The sequence below is a fragment of the Oratosquilla oratoria genome, chromosome 3 (genome assembly GCF_046742065.1).
Source record: "Oratosquilla oratoria isolate Oo_2021 chromosome 3, ASM4674206v1, whole genome shotgun sequence".
Taxonomy (NCBI): domain Eukaryota; kingdom Metazoa; phylum Arthropoda; class Malacostraca; order Stomatopoda; family Squillidae; genus Oratosquilla; species Oratosquilla oratoria.
Window position 1 is genome coordinate 64,279,326 of NC_134779.1, and position 25,308 is coordinate 64,304,633.

The following is a 25,308-nucleotide window of genomic DNA, read 5'->3' on the forward strand; positions in this document are numbered from 1 at the left end:
AGGTTTTCTGCAAGTGAGACCAAATGCAGCTGATTGATTGAATGATGAAAAATATTAGTAGGCTTGAATGACAGTAACTTTGTTTCTGATTTCTTCTTTATCAAAGTGGGCTCAAGGATATAGAAACCCTATGTAATAATATTTTACACAGTAGACTTACTTGCCTGTATATAGATTGATTTTTGTTGCAAAATTGTTGTTAATAGCTACCTCGAATTCTTTAGACTGGATGAGGAGATAAGTGTGAGCAGAGAATGGTTGGGTATGGATGATATTTTGACATGTCACAAAGGGATTTCATCCCCTCTTCTTTATTTTCCACATGAGGGAATGAGGAATTAGGGTTGCCATGTAAATGAAGTGGCCCTGCTGTGGATGTACTGTGTCTTGCTGCATTGCTTCTGATTCATGCAGTGGCCAATAGACATAAATGACCCTTCATCCATTAAGAGCCAAGGGGGAAGAAGTCTTTGGTATATAGATAGAGTTTTCTAGACAATTGTATTGGTATTTTTATAAGTTTTGTAAACAAGAATAACTTTAGATACTAAGTCCCCAAGTATGGGAGAAGATGAAGTATAAATGAAAAAGAATTAAAGGTTTTGAGTAAGAATGTACACCCTCCCATTCAGTGTACCTTTGTTCAATATATTTTGTATGTTGTGGACAAAATCTGGTTATCCAAGTAAGTGTCCATGTTACACAAGTAGTCCCTGCATTAACCTCTTCAATACGATGACACCTACATAGGTGCCATGAGGCACGAGGTGATATACGAATATGCCAGCATTGGCGTCCTGATTATATTTGTTTTGTAGTTGTAGCTGAGTGACCCCCGAATTCTGTGAACTGGCTTGATTGCATTTTCTGTGTTATTATTACTCAGAGTGAAAAGGAATGAGTAAATCAGCAGTGACTTTATATCTTATAATGCAAGTATTGTGATGCATCATTTAATCATTGTGCATCAGGCATCCGATGCTGCACACAAGAATTTGACTCGTATTGAAGAGGTTAAGGAGATAGGTACTGCTGATTTCAGAGCAAACCACAGGCAAAATGCAGTATGGATGGCTCACTGCTTGAATTTACATTGTGTTCATTTATAGTAAAATGGTCTAAACTTTCACTTGTTTTGTAGTGAATAGCTTCTGTTATCACAATTTTAGAGTGTACAGTAACTGTATAACCATGGCTTGCAAGAAATGTGTTGGTCAGAAACTTTATCTAATTAAGAATTTAATGTGGATGGTCAGGAGCTCATGTGAATTTGGTGTAAAAAAAATTATAATACAAGTTTCAAATATTCACAAAGCTGAGCAATAGCTTACAAAATATGCTTTGACATTCAGTGTTAATGGTTTTTCTAAACAAATCTGGTGCTACTAAGCCAAGGAAACATGAAGTTTGGTTAAGAGAGATTTAGATGAAGGTGTTTATAAATGGTGTTTGCAGAAGACATGTGTCTCACTGCATTGACTTTGACATGAGTAGTGTGGTGGGGGGTCAGGGATGACCCTGCCTACACAAGGTGCTATGTTGGGAGGAGCAATGAGTGGGTTTGGATGGGTGTACAGTTGGTGTATGCTATGATGTGGTCACCCCTCTTGTGATAAGAGGAAGGTTCTTTGGCATGTATGTATGCATTTCCTTGACCTGAGCAGTGTGGCATGGGACAGGGATGACCCTGATCAATGGGATGATGAATGGGTGTCAGGTGTGTATGTGTTTTGAGACCACCACCATTCCTTGTAAGGGGAAAGTGCCCTTTGTATGGTATTTACCTAGTTTTAGTATGCAGGGAAATCATCCATAAGGAGCTATGATGAGAGGGAAACAAGGGTGGTGGAATGGGTGGGAGCAGGTGCGTGCCTTTAACTTAGCTACCTCTCTCATAAAGGGGGAAGAAGCCCTTTGTATGAACATAAGGTATTGTCTATGTCTAATTAAATATTATTATTATTATTATTATCATATTATATTACTATGTTCCCAGTGGTCAATTCTGACCTTAAATTGAGCCATGTTACATGAATTTATTGTTCCTTCATTCAAACTATTCTATGAATCAGTAATCCTTTATGGAAAACTGTATTTTTATTTCATTTTACTTATTTTATTTTTATTTATTTTATTTTATTGAGTGATTGATTTATTTGTATTGATATATATATAAAACCTTGTGGATTTCTCTCTCCTCTCCTCTCCTCTCCTCTCCCCTCTCCCTCTCCCCCCCCCCTAAAGTAAGAGGTCTTTACCATGTCTGCACCTTTCATGGCCGATATTAGATTGCCTCGCTTTCTTCTCTAATGTTGGCAGCCTCAGAATATTCAGTCTCTTTGTATGAATTATCATAAAGGTTTGGAGAAGAGAAGTAAAGCATAAGATAAATCAAGTAAAGAGGAGAGCAAATGTGAGATAGGGTAAGAGTATGACAGAAAATTTTGAAAGTAATAAAAAGATGTTTTGGAAAGAAATTAAGAGAGGAAGAGGAGGCTAATCAAGTAGAGAAGAAAAGGTAAAAGCTGCAGATGGAGAGATGATAATGGAAGAGATGGCAGTAAAAGGAAGATGACAAAGTTTGGGAAGGTGTGTGAAAGAAGGAAGTTGAAGATAAGTGTGGGTAAAATTAAGGTGATGAGATGTAGAAGGGAAGAAAATGGCAGTAAACTGGAAATGAGTATTAAGGGAGAGAGACTTGTGGAAGTGGATAGTTTTAGATACTTGGGTGCAAATGTGGCAGGAAAAGGTGAAGTGGAGGTGGAGGTCGAGTGTAGATTGAGAGAAGCAAGTAAATGCCTTGGTGGATTAAAAAGTGTAATGAGAAATAGACATCTGGGAATGGATGATAAGAGGAGATTGTATGAAGGAGTCATTGTGCCAGCAGTACTGTATGAGCCAAAATCATAGAACATAAGAGAGGGAGAAAGGAGGAGTTTGAATATGCTTGAGATGAAATGCCTGAGAAGTATGAAAGGAGTTAATAGGCTGTATAGAGTGAGAACAGGGGTGGAAAGGGAGTTGGGAGATAGGGTTAATGAAAGAGTATTAGGATGGTTTGGACACATGGAAGAAATGAGTGAAGAAAGATTGGTAAAAGAGGTTTGGAAGGCAGAGGTAGAGAGTGAACATGAGAGGGGACCAAGGATGAGATAGATGGATGGGGTATAAGGGGCATTGGAAAAGAGGGGAATGTCTTTTGAGCTGTGATGCATGGAAAGGAGGGTGAGGGAGTACATGTGAATAATAGATTGATGCAACCCAAAGGGATTTCTCCTCATTTTCTCTTTTTCTGCATGAGGGGATTGAGGGGGGGGGATGTCAATGATTAAATTATGTGGCCTTGCTGTGGATGTGCTGTGTCTTGCAACACTGCTTCTAACCCAGAGTAATGGGCAAGATGCAGGAATGACCCATCATCCAGGAAAAGCCAAGATAAGAGGGAGTTGGGTGAATGGAAGTGGAGTATTTGGGGATGGAGTGGGTGGGAGTGGATTTTGTGCCTTTGTTTTTTGGCTACCTCCCTACATTGTAAGGGGGAAAAAGCCTTTGGTGTATATATGTATGTATGGAACAATTTTGGTTGCTGCTGCCTGAAGTTTCTTTTTCTTGTTTATATCTGTTTTTTTATGTGATGGCTCCACCACTGCAGCGCATTCCAGTCTGAAATACATCTGGTTTTTTGATAATCTTCACCCCTTTAGTATATTGAATGTAGAAGTATATCATCCCTTTCATGGGCAGGGTATCACAAGGGCAGTGATCGGCAATCTGCAGCTCTTTCAGGCCACTTGTGTGACTCCAGAAGCTTCTTACAAAATAATTATACCATCAAAAAGACCTCATATACTGTACATTTATAAGACATTCCAGTCAAATTTATATATATATTTTTTTTATTTATTCAACTATGAAAAGATCTGTAGCCATCAATTATCAGGATTTGTAAAAAAAACTTTGTTCATACAGCACAATATTTTTTATTAAACTTTAAGGAATGGCTCTTCTAGCTGTAAGGGTTGCTGACCACTGCATTAGGGAGAAATGGAATTGGCTGGTAAGAGCCAGGGAAAATGTTCAAAGTTGCATTTACAAGATAAAAGTTTAGAATGAGGTAGATTTAATCCATTAACAGCCAAAGGATAATACATACATATACCAAGGGCTTTTCCCCCCTTACAATGGAGGAAGCTGAAGTCATACATATACCAAAGGCTTTTTCTCCCTTTACAAGGGCGATAGCCAAAAAACAAAGGCATAAAATCCACTCCCACTCATTCCATCCCCAACATACTCCACTCCCATTCACAACCTGTCCCTCCCTCTTTTCTTGGCTCCTCCTGGATGACTGGTCATCCCTATATCTTGGGTCAGAAGCAATGCAGCAAGACACAGCACATCCACAGCAGGGCTGCTTCATTAAATTGTTCCCTCATGTAGAAAAAGAGAAGCAGGGAAGAAATCCCTACAGTCTGTGTCAAAATATTTTTCACTTATACTCCCTAACCTCCTATCCCCCACCCACTCCCTTCCTTACATCACAGTATCATTCATACACAACCATTCTCCACTCACCTGTCTTCTGTCTTCTCCCATCCTTCCTCAACAGACATTCCCCTCTTTCCCAATGCCCCTTTTACCCCATCCATCCATCTCATCCTAGGTCATTCCCTCATGTTCACTCCCACCTCAGTCTTCCACACCTCTTTTACTAATCTTTCTTCACTCATTCTTTCCATGTGTCTAAACCGTCCCAATACTCTTTCATCAACCCTATCTCCCAACTCCTTTTCCACTCCTGCTCTCCTCCTTACCTCCTCATTTCTCACTGTATCCAGCCTAGTAACCTCTACCATACTTATCAGACATTTCATCTCAAACACATTTAAACTCTTTCTTCCTCTCTAATAATACACTGATGTTGGTACAATCACAGCTTTGTACAATCTCTTAGCATCCATTCCCAAATGTCTATTTCTCATTACACTTTTTAATCTCCCAAGGTATATACTTCCTTCTCTCGATCTTCATTCTACCTCCATAATAATGATAATGATTATTGTCAGGTTTTTCACTAACTGGAAACCAAAACCCCCACAGTGGTATGACACAGTTTTACATTTTGCATTGGATTTCAGGGCTGTGAGGACTTGATAGTTGAGTCATTGATTGTGGATAACCTTGTTAGTGTTTTACGGTGGAGTGGAGAAGCACATGGGTCGGCATGGGTCCACCGACAAGCTCTACACTTCTTGCGGGAAGAGTTTTCACAGGTGAGTGTTGGTCTTCGGAAGTTTTCTTAATATTATGTCACATATCTGGGTCTTGTGTACCAGAATTGGGTTGTGCAAAGACATTGCATAAGGAGAATATCCATAAATAGAACCTACCTTAACATTATATATTAGTGTTTACTCTCTCACCCTCTCCTCTGTCTTCTCTCTCTCCTCTCTCCTCTCTTTCTCTTTTTCTCTCTCACACTCAATCTCACTCACTCTATCTCTCGCTGACTCATCTTGCTCTTTTTTGTCCACTCTCTCCTCTCCCCTCTCTCCCATCTCTCTCACTCTCCTCTCTCTCCTGTCTGTCTTGCTCTCACTCCCCTCTCTCTCTCCCTTCTCTCTCTCCTCTCTCTCTCCTCTCTCTCTCTGCTCTCTCTCTGCTCTCTCTCCTCTCTGCTCTCCTCTCTCTCCTCTCTCTCCTCTCTCTCTCTCCTCTCTCTGCTCTCTCTCTCTCCTCTCTCTGCTCTCTCTCTCTCTCTCTCTCTCTCTCTCTCTCTCTCTCTCTCTCTCTCTCTCTCTCTCTCTCTCTCTCTCTCTCTCTCTCTCTCTCTCTCTCTCTCTCTCTCTCTCTCCTCTCTCTCTCTCTCTCTCTCTCTCTCTCTCTCTCTCTCTCTCTCTCTCTCTCTCTCTCTCTCTCTCTCTCTCTCTCTCTCTCTCTCTCTCTCTCTCTCTCTCTCTCTTTCACTCTCTCTCTCATTCTCACACACTTTCTCTCACTCTTTCCTTTTCTCTGTCTCTTCTGCTTCTTTTTCTTTCATGCGACACAATATTTTTTGCGTTGTTGATGGCTATTATTTCAGTTTGTTAGAATTATCTTGAAGTATCTGATGACCTTATCTATATTTTCAGGTTGCACAGTCCGGGGTGCTACTAGAACTAGACAAGGGGACCCTGCTCGAAGCTTTACAATCGGACTTCCTCCAAGCGGCAGAGCTGGAAGTTCTGCAGGCTGTGTTGCGTTGGGGGGAGCAGCAGCTGCTCAAAAGAATGGAAGACAGAGGTTAGTTTAATGTTGTCGAATCGTACATACATACATATACCAAAAGCCTTTTCCCCCTACATGGGGGGTAGCCAAAAAGAAAAAGGCATAGAAAGCACTCCCACCCATACCATTTCCTATATATTCCACTCCCCTTCACCCTCCCTCCCTTGTTGAATCGTACTTATATTTAAAACTTGCCATGTAACTATGTAGACCTGGATTCCATCCAGGCAGCTACTATGAACTGCCACTTGATATTGCTGTCTAATCACATTGGGTGAAGGTGATGGCTCCTGATTTAAGTTTCTCACCTTGTGGTTAATATTCATTGAATTTAATTTATTTGTTGCTCCACCCCGAAATAACTTTTTTCCCTTGAAGGTGTTCATTAATCAGGGCTGCACTTCCTAATAGAGGTGAGGGATATAGATAGATAGTATGCAAGATAAGAGCTATGAGTATAGTCTGTGTTTTCGGTGGTCAGTTCTGACCTTATATTGACCCATGTTACATGTATGTGTACATAATTCATATAGAGGTTTTGAAACTGGCCAGTTCTGTTGTCCACTTTGCAGTTCCACCACAGGTAGGTATCAGTACTTATTAATGGTTCCAGAAGGTTGCATGATGTACCCTGCAAGAGAGACTTAATGCAGTCATTTGACCGAGTATCTACATTTTAGGATTTTTTTCTGTCCAATGACAGACAGCTGTCTGTGGATCTTATTAAGCTGGCTGAGGAAAGAAGTGGATAGCATTCCATGGTTGCCAACATCACTGGACAGCCACTCTGATTAGATGATAGACATTTGTCATCACCAAACAATTTTTTTTTTTTTTTTCTTTCTTTCTTTTTTTTTTTTTTTTTTTTTTTTCTTTCTTTCTTTCTTTCTTTCTTTCTTTCTTTCTTTCTTTCTTTCTTTCTTTCTTTCTTTCTTTCTTTCTTTCTTTCTTTCTTTCTCCAAGCTGCTACCCACTCTAAAGGTGGTGGATAGGAGTGGAATGAATGGGATTGCCTTGATTTACTACCTCCCATATCAGGGGTCAGAAGTCTTTGGTATATACATACATACATAAACCAAAGGCTCTTTCCCCCTTACATGGGAGGTATATAGATATGTGATAGATATCTATGTACAGTCAAACTTCTATTCTCGAACATCTCTGAACTCGAACAAATCGGTTTTCGAACAAAAAATTTGAGCAGGAAATACCTCTGTTTTCAAACAAAATTTCAGTTCTTGAATGATGCTGACATGTGGCCGCTGATGAAACGTAAACAGTTCTGTGTTGATTACTGAGCTGAATAGTTTTGTTGTGCTTTTGTTATTAATTTTATTGGATTCAGCCAAAAGGGTACAGTACATACATTGCATAATAACTGAACAGTGTTGCTTTGTCATTAAATTTACTTCTGTTATGTTTTTGTTTGATATATAAAATATAGTTAGGTAAATAAGCATTTATCTGGTGCTTGGGAATGATTAAATATCTTTTACATTATTTGTAATGGGAAAATATGATTTGTTTTTCGAACAATTCGGTTTTAGAACAGATTTTTGGAATTAATTATGTTCGAAAACCAAGGTTTGACTGTATTCTACAAAGTGGCTAAGCTTTGAATGTATTTGATGGAGCTCAGGGATTTAAAACCTATTTTGTTTTTATTCTCCCACAGAACCTAACCTGGTATCCCAAACTGCACACTCGGTGGCCCGAAAAGGTGTCCGCAAAAGGGACATGAATGATGTGGAACTGAGGGAGATTCTGTCCGAACTGTTGCCTCATGTTAGAATGGATCATGTGCTTCCTCCCAACCATGAAATTCTAACTCAGGTATGTTGTTTTGCAAACAAAGTTTGTCTTGCTCTCAAGTTAAAGAATATGAGAAATCAAAGATATGTTTCTATGCAGGATAAGTTGATTTCACTTAGACAATTAAGAGGCATATTAAATTTCTTAACAATAGAGGATGAATGGATGGATCGGGTGAAGTTGGCTTTCAATGCACATAGAATGTCGCTTGACCAAGGAAGAGAGAATGCAGAAGATAGGAATTAACATAAAAAGATTGTGAATGGACAGAACAATGACATAACCTAGTTGCATTGCTTTCTATACTAAAGCATTATGACAGAGAGACAGGGCAACACTTCATCCTTGAGGTGCTGAGATAGAAAGGGGTGGTTGATTGGGTTTTATTAATGATGTGGAGGAGGTGATTACAAGGAGGAGAGTGGGAGTGGAAAAGGAGATGGCAGATAGGGCTGATGAAAGATTATTGGGATGGTTTTGACACATGAGTGATGAAAGATTAGTAAAAGATGTGGAAGGCAGAGGTGGAGGGAGTGAACTTCAGGGGACAACTGAGGATGAGATGGATGGATGGGGTGAAGGAGGCTTGAGCAAGAGGGGATTGTCTATTGAGCAAGGAAGGGAGAAGGCAGGAGATAGGGATGAGTGTAAAATAACTGTGTATGGATGATACTGTAATGCAAGGAAGGGAGGGATAGGGGGTATGGGGTGCTTATGTGTGAATAATATTTTGACACAGCATGTAGAGATTTCTCTCCATCTTTTTTCTGCATGAGGGGACGAAGAGGGGTGGTGAAGAGTGAAATGGGTGGGAGTATGTACATGCCTCTGATTTAGCTACCTCCCTTAAAAGTGGGAAAAACCTCTTGGTATATAGATAGATGATGTGGGATGTGGGTATGTCCTTCGACTTGTCACCCCTTAACCCAGTATAAAGGGGACCTTTTGATGTATGTGTACATACATATACCAAAAGACCTTTAACCCCTTACAAGGGTGCTGGCAGTTAAAATAGACATCCACTGTGATAGAAAAATTCAAGAGTTTTTACAAAAGTAGTAGAGCTTGTGTTAGAATCAAATGGAGAGAGTGAGTGGTTTGAGGTAAAGGTAGGACGAAGCCAGGGATGTGTTATGTCACCTTGGCTGTTCAATTTGTGTGTGGATGGGGTGGTGCAAGAGGTAACTGCAAGGGTAATGGGTCAGAGATTGGAGATGGATAAAGGAAATGGAGAAAAGAGGGAGATATGCCAGTTGTTGTTTGCTGACAACACTGTGCTTGTAACAGGATCAGAGGAGGAATTGAGGAAGTTAGTGATGGAGTTTGGGAAGGTGTGCAAAAGAAATTGAAGATGAAAATGGGTAAAAGTAAGGTGAAGAGATTTACAAGGGAGAAAGTGGCAGCAGACTGGAAGTGAGTATTAAGGGAGAGAGACTGGAGGAAGTGGATAGTTTTAGATACTTGGATGTGAATGTGGGAGGAAAGGGAGTAGTCGAGGTGGAGGTAGAATGTAGATTGAGGGGAGCAAGTAAATGCCTTGGGGGATTAAAAAGTGTAATGAGAAATAGACATTTGGGAATGGGTGCTAAGAGGAGATTGTATGAAGGAGTGATTGTGCCAACAGCACTGTATGGGGCAGAAACATGGAACATAGAGAGGAAGAGTTTGAATGTGTTTGAGATTAAGTGCCTGAGAAGTATGATAGGGGTTACTAGGCTGGATTGAGTGAGAAATGAGGAGGTAAGGAGGAGAACAGGGGTGGAAAGGGCGTTGGGAGATAGGGTTGATGAAAGAGTATTGGAAGTTTGGATACGTGGAAAGAATGAGTGAAGAAAGATCAATAAAAGAAGTATGAAAGGCAGATGTGGAAGGAGTGAACATGAGGGGATGACCAAGGATGAGATGGATGGATGTAGTAAAAAAAAAAGGCATTGGGAAAGAGGGGAATGTCTGTTGAGGAAGATTGGGAGAGGACAGAAGATAGAGGTGAGTGGAGAATGGTTGTGTATGGATGAAGCTGTGATGCATGTGGGAGAGTGTGGGGGGGGGGGGTGAGAGAGTATGTGTGGGAAATAAATTGATGCATCCTAAAGGGATTTCTCCCCGTCTTCTCCTTTTCTGCATGTGGGGATGGAAAGTGGAAAGGGAGGGTCGCCAATTTAATGAAGCAGCCTTGCTGTGGATCTGCTGTGTCTTGTGACACTGCTTCTATCCCAGGGCAGGGGGCGAGATGCAGGAATGACCCATCATCCAGGAGGTGCCAAGATACGAGGGAGGGAAGAGGGTGGAGGGGAATGAAGTATGTTGGGGATGGAATGGGTGGGGAGTAGTTTTTATGCCTTTCTTTTTTGGCTACCTTCCTTGTACATACATACATATACCAAAGGCTTTTTCCCCTTGCAAGGGAGGTAGCCAAAAAACAAAGGCAGGAAAACCACTACCACCTATTCCATCCTCAACATATTCCACACCCCTCCACCCTCTTCCCTCCCTCTTATCTTGGCACCTCCTGGATGACGAGTCATCCCTGCATCTCTCCCACTGCCTGGGTCAGAAGTAGTGTCGCAAAACACAGCACATCCACAGCAAGGCTACTTCATTAAATCGCCGACCACCCCCCCTCTTCGTCCCTTCATGCAGAAAAGGAAAAGACAGGGAGGAATTCCTTAAGGCTGTGTGAATTTATTTCTCACACATACTCCCTCACCCCTCACCCCCCATCCCCCACGCACTCCTCATGCATCACAACATCATCCATACACAACCATTCTCCATTCACCCCTATCTTCTGTCCTCTCCTGTCCTTCCTCAACGGATATTCCCCTCTTTCCCAATGGCCCTTTTACCCCATCTATCCATCTCATCCTAGGTTGACCCCTCATGTTCATTCCTTCCACCTCTGCCTTCCACACATCTTTTACTAATCTTTCTTCACTCATTCTTTCCATGTATCCAAACCATTCCTATACTCTTTCATCAACCTTATCTCTCAACTCCTTGTCCACCCCTATTCTCCTCCTCACCACCTCATTTCTCACTGTATCCAGCCTAGTAACCCCTATCATACTTCTCAGACACCTCATCTCAACCACATTCAAAAGTCCTCCTCTCTTCCTCTCTTATGTTCCATATTTCTGCTCCGTACAGTGCTGTCAGCACAATCACTCCTTCACACAATCTCCTCTATTTCTCATTACACTTTTTAATCCCCCAAGGCATTTATTTGCCTCACTCAATCTACATTCTACCCCCACCTCCACTCCTCCCCCTCCCACCACACTCGCACCCAAGTATCCAAAACTATCCACTTCTTCCAGTCTCTCTCCCCCAACGCTCACTTCCAGTCTGCTGCCACTCTCTCTCCTTGTATATCCCATCGCCCTACTTCCACCCACATTTATCTTCAACCTCAATCCCTCCTCCGATCCTGCTACAAGCGCAATGTCATCAGCAAACGACAGCCACCCCATCCCCCACCTTTCTCCATCCTCTCCAACCATCTCCAATCCCCAACCCATCACTCCCGCCCCACTACTCCTGCACTCACCTCTCGCTCCACCCCATCCATGTATAAATTGAACAGTAAGGGTGACATAACATATCCCTGACAAAGTCCCATCCCTACCCCAAACCACTCCCTCCCACCATTCCCAATCCCAACACATGCTCTACCACTCTCACAAAAAATCCTGACTGCTCTCAATAGCTTTCCTCCTGTCCCACACATCTGCAACACCTCCCATAGTGCCCTCCATCCACCCTGTCACAAGCCTTTTCCAGATCTATAAAAACCCAAAAATCATCCCTATCCCTTCCCATAGCTCTCTCGCAAAAATCTGATCTATGCAACCCCCACCCATCCCAAATCCATATTGTTCTCCACCAATCACTCCCTCCACTCCCCCCATCCTCCCAATCAAGACCCCCCCATAAGCCCCCTCAACTACACCCAACAAGCTGATCCCTCCGAAACCACTACACTCACACTCGCCCCTAGCCCCCCTGCAAAGTGGAACCACACAGGCACTACTCCAGTCCTCTGGCACTCCTCCCTCAAACAAACATCAGACAACCTCATCAGCCAGCCCACCACCACTGCACCCCCTATTTTCAGACACCCTGCACAATATCCATCCAACCCAGTTACCCCTACTCTTCCATCTTCTCTCCATCTGCACCTTTTACCTTTTCTCTACTTTATTTGCCCCCTCTTCCTCTCCCAATTTCTTTCCAAAACATTTTTTTATTACTTTCAAAATTTTTTGTCACTCTTACCCCACTTCACATCTGCTCTTCTCTTTGCCTCCTTTATCCCATGCTTTACTTCTCTTCTCTCTTCTTTGTATCTCTCATGTGAGCCCCTCATTGTGTTATGTAACCAATCTGTGAAAGCTCGCTTCTTCTCTTCTGCAACCTTCTTCACTTCCTCATCCCACCACCCCCTTTCTATTTCCTCCCATCCTCCTTGTTCCACACACCATCTTTGCACTCCTTGTGACTCCTTGAATCACCCCCATTCCTCCTCCACTCCCAGTTCCTCTCCATCCCTCACCCCCCAACCCCCTCTCAGCCCCCTCTTGCAGACCTTTGTTTCTCACTCAAGCAGCTTACTCCAAGTACCTTCCTTGTAAGGGAGAAAAAGTCTCTGGTATGTGTATGTATGTTTGTATTGGAAGGAAGTGAAAAGAGTGAGGGGAGGGGCAGTTCAGCAGTGAGAAGGTAAAGGGTGCAGGTGGACAAGGTGGACAAATGTTAGTGGAAGTGAAGGCATTAAGGAGGAAGATGGGTAGAGAATTTCAAAGGGTTGTTGATTGTCAAAGAAGATGGGTATATATATCAAAACCTCTTTCCCACCACATACACATTAAAACCCATGTCTTGTGCTACACTTATAAGGGTGATTGTTGTCTCTTAATCTCTTAAGTTCATGTTTCTGCTTGGAGAGAAATATAATTCAAGGAAAATTTATAATGAGGTAATGTTTGCTTAGACTGAAGAACTTGTTTGTGAAATGGAAGTTTCTTTGTTAAGTTTATTTATTTATTATTTTAATTCTATGTGATTTTGTTTAACTTACAGGCAATCAAAAGAGGCTTAGTGTCCACCCCACCAAGTCATATGATTGGGGATGACACAACCAATTATCGGGTCAACGCTTGGATCAGGGGTAAAAATAATGGACTCTTTGTCAAACCAAGACTCTTCACTCCATATGCCGAAGAAATAAAGGTAGGTTCCTTGTGTTTACTTATTTTATGTTATTTGCATTTACTTCATGTACTGGAATGGCACTGTTATTAAGTGATGAAAAAGTTAAGTGCATGATGAAGTGGAGAAAAGTGTCATTGATGATGTGGGTGAAAGCAAAATTAGGATGGGGAATATGGGCAATTATGAGTGCATGTGGCATTGGTAGTGAGAGGCTAGAGAAAGAAGTGTTTTGAGTAGATTTGAATAAGTGTGTAGAGAGGTTTGGGAGTAATGTAAATGTAGTTGTGTTGGGAAGATCTTAACCTCTTCAGTACGTGTCAATTTCTAGCATGCAACATTGGATGCCTAATGTACAATGCATCACACTACTCACATAGATATAAAGTCACTGCTGTATTACTCATTCTCTTTCACTCTGAGTAATAATAAACATAGAAGACATGATCAAACCAGTTCACAGAATTTGGGAGTCGCATATTTACAATTTCAAAATAGATATAATCAAGATGCTGACACCAGTATTCTCATATACCCACTCGCTCCTCATGACACCTACATAGGCATCATTGTATCGAAGAGGTTAATATAAGAGATGAGATGAAAGATGGAGTAGTAGGCAGGGTTATGTTGGCAGGAAGGAAGTAAAGTATAGGGATGTTAAATGTCTAATGACCAGAAAATGGTGATAGCAAATAGTCTTTAAAGACAAGTGTAAGTGTACACAAGGCAGGTTTGTGGGTGGAAGGGTTGTGAAGAATGCTTAAATGGGCTGTTTTGGTGCCTAAAAGGAGAATTGAAAGCATTCTGGACACATGTGTTCAGGGGAGAGGGCAGTGAATTTTCATATTATTATCTGGTGGAAGAAAAAATGAGTGGCAGTTGAGTAGAAAACAAAGAAAAAATTGGGTGGCAGAACGGTGCTGAAGCTGAGCAGATTAAATGAAAAGAAATAGAAAATTGGGCTAGGCTGAGAGAAATATGGCATGTAATGAATGGTAATTGAGAAACGGCAACAGAGGAAGAATGGGTATGCTTCAAGGAGGAAGTGTGTGTTGGTTTCTAAGACAGAAACCCCATGAAAATATAGAGTTTGTTGGTTTTTTAATCTATGTCTATAATGGTTACAAACAGCCAATGGTTAGGATACAATTGTTTCTGTATGTTGAAGTATTCTTTTGTTGTCATTAGGCTGAAGGCAGCCATATTGGATTTTGTGTGGTTCAGTGAACAGACACCAGGTGGCAGTAATTGTGAGCTGCTATGTGGAGTGCTGGGTCCCCAGTGTAAAGGAAGAGGTGACTGGAGCAGGGTTGGAATAAAGACTGATTGGAGCTAATAATATGTATATATATATGTGTGTGTGTGCATATATATATATATATATATATATATATATATATATATATATATATATATATATGTATATATATATATACATACATATATATACATATATATATGTATACATATATGTCTGTATATATATATGTCTATATATATATGTATACATATATATGTACATATATATATATATATATATATATATATATATGATCACACACATACACACACACTCAACAGTACACAATTACAATAAATTTGTCTTCTCCTAGACGTCTGTTGAGCTTGAAGTCGAGGCGAGTTCTGACCTGCGTCGAAAGGACGCCAACCCAAGGTGGCCGAGGAGAGGTCACTTGGTCAGGAGAGGTCACGTGGTCCGGCGTCTAGCAGCAAAGCTGCCACCAAACGTAAAGAAGATAACTAAACCTGTCTATCAATATATCTATATACCAAGGGCTTCTTTCCCCTGTTAAGGGAAGTAGCCAAGTCAAAGGCATGCACCCGCTCCCACCCATTCGACTGCGATCCACCACCATTGTTTCTTAGCTCCTTGTGGATGAAGGGTCATCCCTATGTCCTGCCCACTACCCAGGTCAGAAGCAGTGTAGCAAGACACAGCACATCCACAGCACATCTATTTCAGCTAAACCTAATGGGGAAAAAAAAAAAATAATAATAATAATGATAATCCTTTTTGTACATACTCATATGAAGGGCTTTTTCCCTCCATACAAGGGAGTAGCCAAAGTCAAAGGCATGAATCCACTCCCATCCATTTCATCTCCACATACTCCACTCCTGTTCACCACCCCTCTCTCTCCCTCTTTTCTTGGCTCCTCCTGGATGATGGGTCATCCCTCCATCTTGTCCACTGCCCTGGGTGAAAAAGAGGATTACAATATTGTTCAGCATTACACCAGCAAGCTGTCCTCAGTGATGAACATATGTTAGAGAAGAATTTTGCAAATAACATAGGTGAAAATACATGAGAAATGTCATGAACTCGTGATTCTAAATATGCAGAAAAACCATCAAGGAAAATAATAAAATGATGACCAAGCACTTTCATCTATTTAGACATCTTTAGGGTACATACAATGATGATACAAACATAAGTATATATATATATACAAAGTGGGAGGCCATGAATGGGAACAGGAAAAGGTTGTGAGGGAGTCTTTCATGGTTAACCTATACCGTTCAGGGCTGCAGACATTTGGGCCACCACTTTTAACAATAGAATTATCAAACTTGTACGTTCCTTGGATTAAATTTAGTTGTTGACAAATGTATCTTTAATCAGACTGGATTCCATTGTATTTCTAGTCAACTATGACTCATTTCTAACAATTTCTTTGGCACCCTCCCAGTTAATGCAATGATTAAAATCCCTTAAATGAACAAATAATGCATTAGACATTTGACCACTCCTGACATGATGTTTATGCTTTAAACTTTTAATTTTTTTCCAGTCTTACCTATACAGTATAGCATTTGTCACAATTTGCTATATAGGTCAGACTGGAAAAGAATTAAAAGGTTAAAACAATATCAGTATAGTGTCAGGAGTGGTCAGATGTCTAATGCATTATTTGTTAATTCAAGGGATTTTAATCATTGCATTAATTGGAAGGGTGCCAAAGAAAGCGTTAAAAAATAGGTCATATTTGACTAGAAATGTAATAGAATCCAGTCTGATTAAAGATACATTTATTAACAACTTTTATTTAAGTCAAGAAATGTGCAAACTTGATAATTTTATTGTTAAAGAAGTGGTGGTCCAAATGTCTGCTGCCGCAAATGGTATAGGTTAACCACAAGAGACTCCCTCATGACCTTTTTGTGTTCCTATCCATGGCCTTCCACTTTGTATATATAATCATGTTTGTATCATCATTGTATATACCCAGAACATGTCTAAATAGACAAAAGCACTCAGTCATCATTTTATTATCTTCCTTGGTGGTTTTTCTGCATAGGTGGAAATATATTTTGTGACAAACAAATGTGAAGAAAGATTAGTAAAAGAGGTGTGGAAGGCTGAGGTGGAAGGAGTGAACATGAGGGGGCATCCTAGGATGAGATGGATGGATGGGGTAAAAGGGGCATTGGGAAATAGAGGAATGTCTGTTGAGGAAGGACAGGAGAGGACAGAAGATAGGGTTGAATGGAGAATGGTTGTGTATAGATGATGCTGTGATGCATGAGGGGGAGTGGGTGGGGGATGGGGGGTGAGGGAGTATGTATGAGAAATAAATTGACACAGCCCGAAGGGATTTCTCCCCGTCTTCTTTTCTGCATGAGGGGACGAAGAGGGGGTGTCGCTGAATTAATGAAGCGGCCTTGCTGTGGATGTGCTATGTCTTGCAACACTGCTTCTGACCCAGGGCAGTGGACAAGATGCAGGTATGACTCGTCATCCAGGAGGTGCCAAGATAAGAGGGTGGAGGGGAGTGGAGTATGTAGGGGATGGAATAGGTGGGAGTGGTTTCTATGCCTTTTTCTTTTGTCTACCTCCCATGTAAGGGGGAAAAAGCCTTTGGTATATGTATGTATGACAGACAGATGTAGAGGGATACTCTGGGTTCTAACTGTTTGATGTTTGGAGTTGTAAAGTGGATGCCAGTGCTGTAAAATTTGATTGGATTTGTTTATTTATTTATTTTATTTTATTTATTTTTTTTTTTCATTATGTATGTATGTGTATATATATATATATATATATATATATATATATATATGAAAAGGTAAGGATGTTTTTTGGGCCTTTGTGGATTTGAAAAAGGATTATGACAGGGTAGACAGGAAGGCAGAGTAGGAGGTATTGCATATTTATGGATAGGAGGAAAGCTGTTAGGAGCAGTCAAGAGCTTTTACAAGAGTAATAGGGCCTGTGTTAGAATTAGAAATGGAGAGTAGCTTGAGGTAAAGGTGGGACTTCACCAGGATGTGTTATGTCGCCATGGCTGTTCAATTTATACATAGATGCATGAGATAAATGCAAGGGTAATGGGCCTGAGATTGGAGATGGTTAAAAAAAATGGAGAAAAGTGGGAGATAACCCAGTTGTTGTTTACTGAAAACACTGCTCTTGTGGCAGAATCAGAGGAGGCATTAAAGAAGTTAGTGACAGAGTTTGGGAAGGTGTGTGAAAGAAGGAAATTCAAGATAAATGTGGGTAAAAGTAAGGTGATGAGATGCACAATAGGAGAGGATGACAGCAAATTGGAAGCGAATATTAAGGGAGAGGGACTGGAGTAATTGGATAGCTTTAGATACTTGGGTGCAAATGTGGCGGGAAAGGAAGGAGTGGAGGTGCAGGTAGAACGTAGATTGAGAGAAGCAAGTAAATGCCTTGGGGGGGGGGGGATTAAAAAATGTAATGAGAAATAGACATTTGGGAATGGATACTAAGAAGAGATTGTATGAAGGAGTGATTGTGGCAATAGCACTGTATGGGGCAGAAACATGGAACATCAGAGAGGAAGAGTTTAAATGTATTTGAGATGAAATGCCTGAGAAGAATGGTAGGGGTCACTAGGCTGGATTGAGTGAGAAATGGTGAGGAGGACAGTGGAAGTGGAAAGCGAGTTGGTAGATAGGGTTGATGAAAGAGTCTTGGGATGGTTTTGACACATGGAAATAATGAGTGAAGAAAAATTAGTAAAAGAGGTGTGGAAGGCAGAGGTGTGGGGAGTGAACATGAGAGTGCAACCAAGGATGAGATGGATAGATGGTGTAAAAGGGGTAATGAAACAGAGGGGAATGTTTGTTAAGGAAGGAAAGGAGAAGATAGGAGTGAGTGGAGAATGGTTGTGTATGGATGATGCTGTGTTGCATGAAAGGGAGTGGGTGAGGGATGGGGAGGTTAGGGAGTATGTGTGAATGATATTTTCATGCAACCCAAAGGGATTTCTCCCTGTCTTCTGTCTTTCTGCATTAGGGGGTGGAGAGGGGAGAGTCACTGATTAAATTAAGTGGCCTTACTGTAGATGTGCTTGTCTTGCTGCATTGCTCCTGACCCAGGGCAGTGGGCAAGATGCAGGGATGACCCATCATCCAGGAGGAGCCAAGAAAAGAGGGAAGGAGGGGTGGTAAATGGGAATGGAGTATGTGGGAATGAAATGGGTGGTAGTGGATTTATGCCTTTGCCATTGGCTACTTACCTTGTAAGGGGGAAAAAGCCTTTGGTATTGTATGTATGTATGTATGTGCCTGGCTTGCCAGCTTTTGATGATACTTGCCAGCTTGCTGAATCCAAAGGTCTCATAGGAAGACTGAAGGTAATTTTACTGCCAATACTTACTCAGAATTACTTTATATTTGATGTGAGTACTACATTTGTATTCATCTTGTAGGAAGTTCTTTGATGAATCTGCTGGCTATGTTCATTATGTGCAGTGATATGTGATGATACAATCTTTCAGTGGTAGACATTAACTGTGTGTTTGTGTGCAAGCTATGCAACAGTGTTCCCATACTGTGAGACACTTGGTAGCTGATGCCATAACCCCCCCCCCCCCCAATCACTGCTGCAAAATCAGCATTCATCATACTATCCCAGTGAAATTAACCACTTTTTGTTAACTTTTTAGATAATCAGAAAACCCATAGAAATATACATGTATATACCAAGGGCTTTTTCCCCTATACAAGGAAGGTTGCCAAAATCAAAAGGCATAAATCCATTCCCATCCATTTGTCCCCACCCACTCCACTCCCATTCACCACTCCTCCCTCCCTCACTCCTTTCTTCTTTTCTTTGCTATTCCTGGATGACTGGTCATCCCTGCATCTTGCCCAATGTGCTGGGGGAGAAGCAATCCAGCAAGACACAGTTCATCCACATCAAGGCTGCTTCATGTAATCAGTAATGCTCCTCTCCGTCCCCTCGTGCAGTGAAAGTGAAGACAAGGAGAAATCCCTCTGGGCAAAATATCATTCACACACGCTCCCTCATCCCCCACTCACTCCCTTCCATGTATCACAGCATTGTCCACAGAAATATAGGGTTCATTAAATAAAACACTAATTGAATATGTGTCGATAGTGGTTGCACACAGTGTATGGTTAGATACACTTGTTTATGTATGTACATGTATGATCAACAGACCCAGATATAATAGTTTTATCTCCTAGATATCTGTTCTGCTTGAAATCAAAGAACTGAAGACCTCTTAACAAAAGTCTCTTAGCCTAGATTACAACTGCAGACCTTCCCGGTCTGCTTTCCACCTAATGACTGCCAACTCCTCTCTACCCTAGTGGAAAGTGACAAAAATGTTGACAGGGGTATTTTGGGGAGTTGGCATGTTATAAATAGTTTACATTTTATTTTGGTGATACAAGTTTTGGATATTAATTTATCTTACAATAATTGTCATTATAAGGATGTGTAGTTATTTCTGGTTATTTAATTATTATTGTTATTAATCTAAATTACGCAATATAGTGTGTAAAGTAAAAGGTGTACTGAGGAATCAAGGGTATTTCACGGTTTGGTCACATGAAGGAAGAGCTTAGGGGCATGTGAGTATGTATGTTCGTATGTGTGTTGCAGTGTAGTTTTGCATAGGTGTTGTTGCAATATGTGGGGTTATAGGTAATGGTTACAGAGTTGTGACCATGAAAGGACACCGATCTAAGGTGGCCACGAAGGGGTCACGTGGTTTGGGAATTAGCAGCAAAGCTACCACTAAATGTAAAGAAAAAAATAGCTAAACCTAATGAAAAAAATATATTCTACTAGTAGCAATAATTAATAATCATACATAATGTAAAAGGAGGATTACAACATGCATAGGGACTGTATGTAAGATGAAGAGGATAGGAGGAAACAGAAGGGGAGGCAGCAAATAGTGAAATGAAAAGGTGTGGGTGGTGTTAGCAGAAGAGAAGCAAGCATGTGAAAAATTGTTGCCAGGAAAATATGGGAAATCATATGAAAGGTACAGAATAAATGTAAGCAAAACACCAAGTGAGGAAGGCCAAGAGGAGAGATTTTATGTAGAGTAGGTAGATTTGGTTTGATTTGGGATGGTTTGGACATGTGGAAAGAATAAGTGTAGAAAGATTAGTAAAAGAGGTGTGGAGGGAGTGACCTTGAGGGGATGACAGAGGATGAGATGTATGCATTGGGTGAGTGGAGAATGGCTGTGTACAGATGATACTGTGATGCCAAGAAGGGGGTGGGGATCAGGGATGGGGGGTATAGGGGGGTGGTTATGTATGAATGATATTTTGACACGGCCCAAATGGATTTCTCTCCATCCTCTCTCTATTTTTCTAAATAAGGGGGAGAAAGGGGCAGAGTGGGGAGTTGCCAATTAAGTGAAGCAGCCATGCTGTGGATGTGCTGTGTCTTGCTACATTGGTTCTGACCCAGGGCAATGGGCAGGATACAGGGATGACCCGTCATCCATGAGGAGCTAAGATAGGGAGGAAAGGGTTGTGGATGGGAGTCGAATGGGTGGGAGTGGGTACTTTCCTTTGGACTTGGCCACCTCCAATGTAAGGGGAAGAAGCCTTTGGTATATATATATATCAATCAAATCCGCCATCCCGAGTCCACTGCTGAACAAAGGCCTCCTTCATAGCATTCCATGATTCACATGACCATGCCATCCTCTGTCATGTCATTCCTGCAAACTTCTCAATCTTGTCTCTCCACCTTCTGTCTGGTCTCCCTCTTCTACGCTTCCCATCTCGCGTCGTCCACTCAGTAACACACTTGCTCCATCGCTCATCAGCCGTTCGCACTAACTTACCTGCCCAATTCCACTTTCTTTTACTACTTCCACAATATCTTTCACTCTATTCTGCTCTCTCAACCAACTTGCTCTCTTTTGGTCTCTCAGTGTTATTCCCATCATTAATCTCTCCATTCTCCTCTGTGCTATCCTTAGTTTTGTTTCCATTGCCTTCGTTAGTTTCCAAGTCTCACATCCGTAGATTATTGCTGGTAGAATGCATTGATTGTAAACTTTATGTTTCAATCATAAAGGTAGAGAGCCTCTCAGGATCTTATTATACATACCAAACACTTTCCAACCAATTGTAATGCATCTTTTTATTTCATTATCATGATCTTTCGTCACTTTCACCATATATATAGATAGATAAGTATTTGATAGAGAATTTTGGGAAAAAAAAATTAGAAGTGAAAAGTGTGAGGGGAGGCAGATAATGGGTGGAGATGGATGGAAGCTAATGGAATTGAAAACGGTAAGATGTAGATGGGTAGAGTATTTCAGGGAATTGTTGAATATGGAGGAGGATAGGGAAGCTTTGATTGTAGCTATGGAAGATACCAGAGAAATTACTATGATAGGACAGGATAATGATAAGACTAGGAAAAGAGGGTGATATAAAGAACATTGAAAGATATGAGATCAGGTGAGATGGTATATGGAGTGTCTGACAAAGGAAGTATTTATCTAGTTGTATCTTACGGGAAGGGGAGCTATGCTCATGGTGTCCTATCTCTGTATCTAGCCATATCTTAATATGCTCTTAAATTCTTGTATTGTTTTTGCACACACTATTGTGTCATCTAGTATGTTCCATACATCCACCACTCTGTAGGGAAAGCTGTTCTTTTTCAAGTCTCTTCAGTAACTGTCCTTTTTGAGCTTCCTTCCATGACCTCTTGTGTTTCTTTTATTCCAATTTAGTAAGTCTTCTCTATCAAGGACTTCTATACCTCTCATAATTCTGTAGATGGTCAACAAGTTGCCTCTTTCTCTTCTTTGTTTCAGTCAGTAATTCTAGTTTTGACAATCTTTCTTCATGTGGCAGTTTTGATAGTGTTGGGGCCATCTTCATAGTTGTTCTCTGGATTCTTTCAATCTTCCTTGTATTCTTTTTAGTACTGGGTGACCATAGTGTGTTGCTGCATACTCCAATTTTGGCCTTATCTGTGTGACTAGTATTTTCTTTACCATTTCTTCATCCAAGTGAGTGAAAGCCACTTTTATTAATCTTAGGAAGTTATAGGTTTCACCAACGTTATTGTTTATATATTTGTCAAGGGACATATCTTTTGTGATGATTACTCCCAGATCTTTTTCAGATTCCACTTTCTTTACTTCCTTTTCTCCAATTTTATATTGTCCTGATTTCTCTCTCTCTCTCTCTCTCTCTCTCTCTCTCTCTCTCCAAATTCCATTATGCTACATTTCTTAATGCTGAAGTCCATTTCCCACTTCTGACTCCATTTCCAGACCCTGTTCAGATCTCTCTGCAGTGAGTCACAGTCCATTTCAGTACTCACTTTAACAATTTTGTATCATCTGCAAAGAAGCTCATGTAACATTCCACACCCTCATCCATGTCATTCACATAAATAGCAAACATTATTGGAGCCAATACTGATCCTTGTGGAACTCCACTAATTATCTCTTATCTCTGAGCACTACTCTCATTTTTCTTTCATGCAAAAAATCCTCCATCCATTTCAGTTAACAGTGAAATGTTATTTCTTATTGTGAATGTTTTCTTTTCTACAGGGAGTAGTGGATGAACAGAGTGTAGGCGAGGTTGACTTGGTCCGCATGCGCTGTTACATGACTCCTCACATCCCTGACACATTGTACATGGTGGAGGACAATGTGAGACCACAGCCAAAGTACACATCATCAGCAACTGTTGATGTGGTAGCAGCAGCAATACCTGGTAAGTGCAGAAGCATTACTGTGAATTGCCGCACCTCTTATTACTGGGATACTGGTGTAAGTACAGTAAGCAGCAGAAAGTTTTGAGACCCTGGAAGAGAAAACTTTTAGTCTTTGATGTGTTTTTGTGTGACTAGGGTGCATTTTCAACCAATGGTTCATAGTCTCTTGGGGTGATAACATCTTTATACTTTGTAAACCAAGTTAAGTGTAAGTTAGACAAGTTGATTAAGGGATACTTTTTTGATTCATTAATATGTTAACCACACATTATCAGCACCAGTTTTCTGTAGCTATATATATATTCCCATCTACACAGACTTGAATTATGGAGGTCTGATTTTCGTAGGTAACACTGGTATTGTAACTGTATCATAAAAACTCCTGAATGAAACTAAATTAACTAAACCTCAAAACAAAATTGAAGCCTTTGTTTACATGGAAAAACTACACAGAAAATTTATGGTTTAAATCAGGCAAAGGATTAATGAATACCTAGCATTCTGGATTTTGTATCTAGTGTGATTTTTTGACTGATAAATTACAAAGGTTAATTGATCATAAGGATGTCAGAAAGTTACATAATCTGATGTTTGTAATACAAGGCATGAATGGTTTCATTCACTTTTCTTTTCCCAAAACAGTCCCAAACAGTGAAACTGTCTTGGCCATGGTGAGTCGAGAGAGGGAGTTGGTGTCAACTCCAGTTTACCAAAGGGCATCATCACTCCCATTCTCTGATAGGCGGTTCTTGAGGAGACAAGTCAGATTGAGAGTTGTAAGAGAGTTCAACCTTCCAGACTCCGTAGCTGATGTCCTAGAGGTAAGAAAAAGTTGTAGATTTTCTGCTTCTTTAAGAACACAATAGCTCGTTCAATTGATAAATGTATTTAGTAGATTTATGCAACCTTAGATGTACTGGCTGAGTAGGTTAGGTCATCGTTACTTGCGGCTAAGGTCAAGGGGATGGCGGTTCGAATCCTGTCACTGGTGAAATTGAACCTAGGGCATAGTTCATTAAATTCCGTGCTACAAAGTCCTCTGTGAGGGGCACTGTCGTAGCCTTCTGATAGGGAGAAGTTTGTGATGTTAAACCACCCAAAAAAAAAATAATAATAATAGATAAATAAAAATGTTTGAAAGGATTCAAATGAACTAATTCTCTTAGATATCTACTTGTGACGACGATATCGCTGCTATCTTTTTTTTATCTATTTTTTGATGAAGATAAACGGGTGGGCAATTTAAATCGATAATGTTTGCATCCAGCAAATATGGTCCCCACAACTCCCATAATAAACGAGGCAATATCGTAGTCTTGAATTACTCTTATTGTTGTTGATGTGATATTTGACGATTCTGTTTAGCAAAGAGGTCAGGTTCACGACAATCTGAGACTCGATTAAACGACATCCCGTTTTGTCCTGAACCCGTCCTTAGCTAAATGGAATTCAGTATTATTCATATGTATATATATATATATGTATGTATATATATATGTATATATATAGACATATATATATATATATATATATATATATATATATATATATATATATATATATATATATATATGTATGTATATATATATATGTATATATATATATATATATATATATATATATGTATGTATATTTATGTATATGTATATATATATATATATATACATATATATATACAATCAATCACGAAGAACCCACATTCGGAATAAAAGGAAACTTAGAAAGAATAACTTCCATATTTCGGCTAATAGCTATAGCCCTTTTCAGGAAAGTACAGGTTACAAGAAATGATAGAGACATAAATACAATTGAGGTACGAGTAGAAGGGGAACAGGCAAAGCTAAAAATACATGACAATCCGTATGATAACGGGATATGTTAGTAAACATATCCGTGACGTTTTTCACTTTTTTTTTTCCTAAAGAACACCGAGTGACTTTATAAGAACAAAAGAATGAAGGAGACTGCAAGAGACCATAAGGCCTACACTATGCAGCTCCATA

The 25,308-nt window shown here is 40.4% G+C and overlaps 1 protein-coding gene across 5 annotated transcripts in view; it reads left to right on the forward strand.

The window, feature by feature from the left end:
* LOC143023342 (BTB/POZ domain-containing protein 7) overlaps positions 1 to 25,308 on the forward strand; it is a 65,977-nt gene that overhangs the window by 31,560 nt on the left and 9,109 nt on the right. For 4 of the 5 annotated variants that reach the window (XM_076181875.1, XM_076181870.1, XM_076181865.1 and 1 more), the window contains 7 exons: positions 5,139 to 5,273; positions 6,132 to 6,282; positions 7,943 to 8,100; positions 13,159 to 13,308; positions 14,904 to 15,038; positions 23,139 to 23,304; positions 23,948 to 24,126. In XM_076181875.1, coding sequence (XP_076037990.1) covers positions 5,139 to 5,273; positions 6,132 to 6,282; positions 7,943 to 8,100; positions 13,159 to 13,308; positions 14,904 to 15,038; positions 23,139 to 23,304; positions 23,948 to 24,126 — 1,074 coding nt within the window. The remainder of the gene's footprint in view (positions 1 to 5,138; positions 5,274 to 6,131; positions 6,283 to 7,942; positions 8,101 to 13,158; positions 13,309 to 14,903; positions 15,039 to 23,138; positions 23,305 to 23,947; positions 24,127 to 25,308) is intronic. The other variant, XM_076181885.1, reaches the window with a different exon arrangement.